General features: G+C 38.6%; 1 protein-coding gene across 1 annotated transcript in view; it reads left to right on the top strand.

The window, feature by feature from the left end:
• Nucleotides 1-511: 511 nt before the first annotated feature.
• The window catches only part of DLGAP2 (DLG associated protein 2), a gene marked incomplete at its 3' end in the record, with an annotated part of 83,400 nt that continues 77,911 nt past the window's right edge, over nucleotides 512-6,000 (top strand). Inside the window, exon 1 of the mRNA XM_082301708.1 lies at nucleotides 512-1,528. Within this exon, the coding sequence (XP_082157834.1) occupies nucleotides 527-1,528 (1,002 nt within the window). The 5' untranslated portion in view covers nucleotides 512-526. The remainder of the gene's footprint in view (nucleotides 1,529-6,000) is intronic.

Here is a 6,000-nt window from a genome sequence, read left to right as displayed (position 1 = left end):
AAGAAAATGAAGTTCAATTTCTGGTACAAAAATGGCTCCATGGAGTAAGGATACATTTAATATATCCAACTGTGAAACCACCAAAACAGAAACTAGACCCATGTAACTTAAATGACTAGCCACAAAGCTTGACATATGAGCTATAAATATTAAATAATAAACTGAATACTTGAATGTATCCATTAAATTTGACTAAAATTACATAATGAATAGCTTCATAACATTTAGAACTGCTAGCAGACAATTTTGCAAACAGAAAGGAGGGTATGTTCACCCCATTATTTACTCATAGCGAACAATTTTAATCAGTTTTAAAATGGTGGAGGAAATTTCATGAATGGTGAGACTTTCCACCAAGCTCATAGAGAAAAAATGTTTGGTTTTTCAATATACTTGGAATTTTCAAGTTAATCTTTTAATCAGACACATAACACAGGTTTTATGTGTTCTCATGACAGACCAGCAGTACTCATGGTCGCCTTCTCAGCACTTCAATGAAGAAAGATACTCTCCTGCTCCGAGGAATATGAAAGGATTATCTGGTAGTCGCAATCAACCACAGTTATGTTCAGCTCATACTTGTGGCTTAGCATCCCCTGAAGATTGTGAACATACCCACGACCATATCCACCATGGGCAGGAGCCAAGGCAGTCATATCTTCTCAGCCCCACGGAGAGTTGCCCGCTGGACCACCATCGTTGCTCCCCACGCAGCTCCATTCATTCTGAGTGCATGATGATGCCCATGGTAATGGGCGATCACATGTCAAGTAGCACTTTCCCCAGAATGCACTACAGCTCACATTACGACTCAAGAGACGACTGCGCCATGTCTCACGGTAACCCTAAGATTAACCGTATTCCTGCAAATCTTTTGGACCAATTTGAGAAACAACTTCCTCTTCACCGGGATGGGTTTCATACTTTACAGTACCAGCGGACCTCAACAGCTGCGGAACAACGCAGTGAGAGCCCGGGAAGGATACGCCATCTCGTTCATTCTGTCCAGAAACTTTTTACTAAATCTCATTCTCTGGAAGGATCATCCAAGGGCAATGTTAATGGAACCAAGGGAGACGGTCGAGGGGACGATCATCATCATGGGCACCATTCCAAGCATAGCAAAAGGAGTAAAAGTAAGGAGCGAAAACCAGAAGGCAAGCATAAATCTGGAATGAGTAGCTGGTGGAGCTCTGACGATAATTTGGACAGCGATAGCACTTACCGAACCCCTAGTGTGGTAAATAGGCACCATGCAGATCATATATCCCATTGCTATCCTGAGGCACTCCAGGGGCATTTTGGGGATCTCTCATTGAAGACTTCCAAAAGTAACAATGATGTGAAGTGTTCGGCTTGTGAAGGGCTACCAATGACCCCTGATAGTAAATATATGAAAAGGAGTTCTTGGTCCACGCTTACAGTAAGTCAGGCTAAAGAAGCTTATCGCAAATCATCACTGAACTTAGATAAGCCTCTGGTTCATCAGGAAATCAAACCTTCCTTGAGGCCGTGCCATTACCTTCAGGTAAGAGGAAGATTTTCTTGAGATTTTTAATGAAAAGAGCAGCACAGTATATGCCATAGTCATCGTAAAAAATATACAAAGGTACCTCTCAAAGAATTTCTGTATGGCTCTCCCAGTGCAGATATTCCATTAAACTGAGAAATCTCTAGCTTTTGTCTTTGTTTATAGACCACAGATTGAAAACTATAAAACAGGTGTGATATAAATTAGTTTCAGGTCAGTGGATGTGTTTTCATCTTTGAAATTCACACTGAACACCTTGATGAAATACATATATCACACTAAAAAAGAGCAGTTCTTTCAGCAATCTGGGGGCTAAAAAAAGTGTTTCAAATACATTTATGAATGAGTGATTTTAAACAGGCTGTGGGGAATCCTATTTTTGTATTCTTTTATTCCTTTTCTCCATGTTTTTGTAAGTAACAGAAGAATGGATTTACTGGGATACCAAATTGCTTTGTTGTGGTGATGATCGCCCATATATTGCTTTTTAATGGTTGCATCACCCAGGATCATATTGAACTGAGCCTCCTTTGAGACCATACTATAACAACATCGGTATTAAAGATACATGGGTACCTCAGAGAGAAGAGATTTCGGGCCTGGCCTTCAGACTGGTTTTGATGGTGTTCTGCACTTTTTCTCTTTCAGCAACAAAGCTCTCACTTTCTCCTACATTTAAATTTTTATACCTTCTGCTTGATGCCGTTTGCCACCCCAAGGTCATGCTAATGTAACTATTTATCATGCTGCATAATGGTCTGGATTGTAAAGTGACGTGAGTTTAAAAAATACTTTCCAAAATACTATTTTTAGACATTTACATCATTTGCCTGGCCTACGTACAGCACAGTCCCATCACAAGTGACATTAGCACATCAGATTATACAGAGAACTGCAGTGGGTGCAGAGCAGAAAGGAGGGAGTACCTTGGAGGATAACTTCATCAGCTAGCTTTGTCACTGGAAAAAAATGTACAATACCAATATTCCTTTAGCAATTTGTACTAAGTATAGCCTGCAAAGCCCACATTGTTCTGAGTATGTTCTTTTCTATTTCTTTTTAAAGTACTCCTCTTTCTCCAGAACTTAACTGATTCTCACATTAACATGGGGAAATCTCTGGTCCAGATTTATGTATTTGGATATTTTCAGTTTCTCTGGGCCCTACAGAAACTGGCAAACACAGATTAGCAACGTGACTGCACTTCTGTGCAGAGCTCTCTCCTGTCAGAGCTATAGGTGTCCAATAGCAATGAGTCACACTTGAAGAGCCAGATCTTTTCAAATGCATATGCAGACATCCAGGATCAATCTTCCCTACTGAAACAGGGAAAGTTTCTCATTGCAGAGAAAGGAAAATAAATTGCAGCCCTCATAGCATTACCATGCAAATTGATTCCAACCTAGACTGACAGCTGTGGTATTTTATCATATCCAAGTACAATCTCATGTATGTAAAATAGACTGCACTTCCCTGGAAGTTTTTGATCTAACTCAATGAGCCAGAACTGGAAGCGCATGTGCAGAGACTTCCACTCTATGGAACTCTATGGAACATATGTCTATGTTCTAAAACCATGCATACAGCTGTGACGTTACAGAGAAGTTTAGATATGACTAGTTTTTTTCCTTCCTGTTACACACTTCTGGTTGCTCTACACCTCTTTTGGGTTTAGTGCTTTCCTTCTCAATCATGTTTCATTGTTTCTTCTTCCCCACCACTACATCTCATTTGTCTTTGCAGAAGCCATCAATTTTTACTTCTCATTGGCCTTCTCCTTACTCCCAATTTATATCAGCATCTTCAAGTGAATGTGAAAGACTGAGTTCACAAACTAACCTGGCTATCGCCAAACTTTAGATCAAGCCCAAGTGACAAGCCTAGGGGTTAGAAAAGCACACTCCTTTATGTCATTTTTTTATGCTTTTTTGTGAATTGGGAAAGGAATAGGAAATTTCTATAGAAAGGAATTTTCATTCAGCAGTTAGGAAGGTTCATCCACTAGTAGGTTTATCCAGCTTAAAATCTAGGAGATGTGAATTCAAATTTTTTGCTGCACAAAATCTTTGTTTTTAAGACCCTTTAAAAATGGCATAGTACCCATTCCCTATTCACAGAGATCCTATGATGGAAATCTGTTAAGACTCAAGTACTCAGTTACAAGGAATCTATATTTGTGTCCAAAGCAATAATACAAGGAATTCTATAACAGAAATATTCTCATTATGAAATATTAAAATAAAGCATATGTTTCATCATATCAGAACATGCCATTCAGAGCATAGATATCCTTCAGACTGAGTGGCTGGCTTATTCACTAGCCCAAGGTCAGCAAACAAATTGAAGGCACCCCATTCTGTCAGTGTCATAACTAAAGGCCTGGTTTTGAAACTTTTACTTTGAGGGATGTTGGGCTGTCACAAAGTAATCATAAAGATCAGAGATATGTCCCATTAGTAGCTCTGCCAGGAACTTTCTCTCTGACCCAGGAAATCTAATTTATTAATCACTGCACACTTCAACTGCTCTATCTGCAAAACTGAGGAGGGATATTTAACTTTTCTTATGGCAGTGTAAGCAGCATCACTGACTAATAATTGGATAAAAATAATCATTAGGTTCAGAAACTAAAAAAGTAGAGAAACATGTGGGAATCCCTACCCAGGAGAGTTTAGTGCCTTGCTCAAAAGTAGATGGCAATGAGAATTCAAGGGATTATGACACTGATGCGCAGCAGCAGACTTCCCTGAGGTGCACAAGTGAACAGATCAGTTTAAAATCCCAAAGCCCTTCACAGGGTCTCTGTATTTAAAGTGATATTAAATACATTGGTCCTGACTGATGTCAGCTATATATTTTTAATTATTTTAAAAATAAAGCTGTGAAATTATAGTCCTTCAATGAATACACTAATACATAAGCATACCTCAGAATAATAAAAATTAATTTTCTGTTTATGCATTAATATTATCAATTTTTATATATGGCTTTTGTTCTACTACCTAGCTATATGACGATTCTCAGTAGCCAACTCACTTTTCTATCTACTGGTCTTCTTCTTACTGTTTTTTTCAGTATCTGCATGAAATATTTCTACTTCTGTTTTCCACTGAGACTTTAGATATGCAGAATCTCAAACTGAAAGACCATGGCAGTGTCTTAGGCCTGTGCTTGAGACTTTGTTTTCTGTATTATGTTTCTAGGCTTCCACTTTGTCTTCCATCATAATTAATGAGGTTCTTTTCCTTCAAACTGAAACTCTGAAGCGTGAATATAGGAAGGAAGCTGTTAGCAAATTAACAAATTCCTGGAAACAGGAGATGAGATGAGATTTTGAAGGTTTCTGCTCATTATATTCTTCAGTCATGTCCTAGAGTTGAAATCAAGTATTTCTTTAACATGGTAAATCTCCAAGCTTAATCTCTGGCTCCTCTTTTAGGGTTTTACATTCCCTTCACAGAGTCCTTGCAGCTGGGGCCTCTCCTTGGACTGGGAGTGTTGTGGTGTAAGTCAGAGGTGATTCAGTCAACATGCCCTTTTCAAGCATGGGTGGTCATCTAGTCCTAAAGTGGATGGTTTAAGAGAACTAAATTAGTTGAAATAAGGCTGTATAAAATAGTGATTATTCTTCTCATTTAAAACCCAGATTAGATTTGCATCACTCCTTCTACATTGGAGGTGGTGGGAATGCCCAGAGACTAGGGAGAGGGGAAGAGTGAGAAGCCCATTTGAGAGGGCTGTAATGTCAACCAGATGGTCAACTATCATCTCAAGAGCAGAGGGCAACCATTTATACCCATATACTAACAGCATTTATCTATCTATATATCATATATCTATATCACTATATATTCTGAATGATTGGCTGCCATTATTATGTATGGGCCTTTAATTTCTATTTCGAATGAAGACAAATTGAGTATTTCAGTACATTTCTGGGCAACAAACACTTTGCCACCTCATTCAGCAGGCAAAACAGCCGAAGTAGATCACACATGCAATAATGCACACTTTTGTATAGTTCTAGCCATAGTGGCTGCTACTGTTTTCCAAGTCATTTTCATTTTAAGATAAAATATGTAAAGAAAAAGATAAATGAGCTGTGAGATCTCCTCTGTCTTCATCAGCTGTTTTGGCTAATTAGGTTTCACATGTGTACAGTGCAATGACTTTGATTAATTCCACTCTGATATGAGTACTAGCAAGGAGCAAAGATTTTTAACAGGGAAAAAAAAAGGATATGAACTAGATAACTGTGCTGAAAGGATGTGCACAGAAGAGTTGCTTACAGTTTCCAGAACTGAAATAACTTTTAATGCTAGTTAAAGAAAAATAATTCCCACAATTAAGCCAAAAGATAGGCAAGAGCATCACATTCACCATGACTGTATTTCCGGAGCACAGTGCGATGTGTCACTGATTAATATTCCTTCCTCACCCATTCAACAGCCTCCAAAGCAGCAAGCAAT

Source organism: Coloeus monedula, assembly GCF_965178545.1.
Source record: "Coloeus monedula genome assembly, chromosome: 2".
Taxonomy (NCBI): domain Eukaryota; kingdom Metazoa; phylum Chordata; class Aves; order Passeriformes; family Corvidae; genus Coloeus; species Coloeus monedula.
This window is presented reverse-complemented; position numbering and strand designations above follow the sequence as displayed.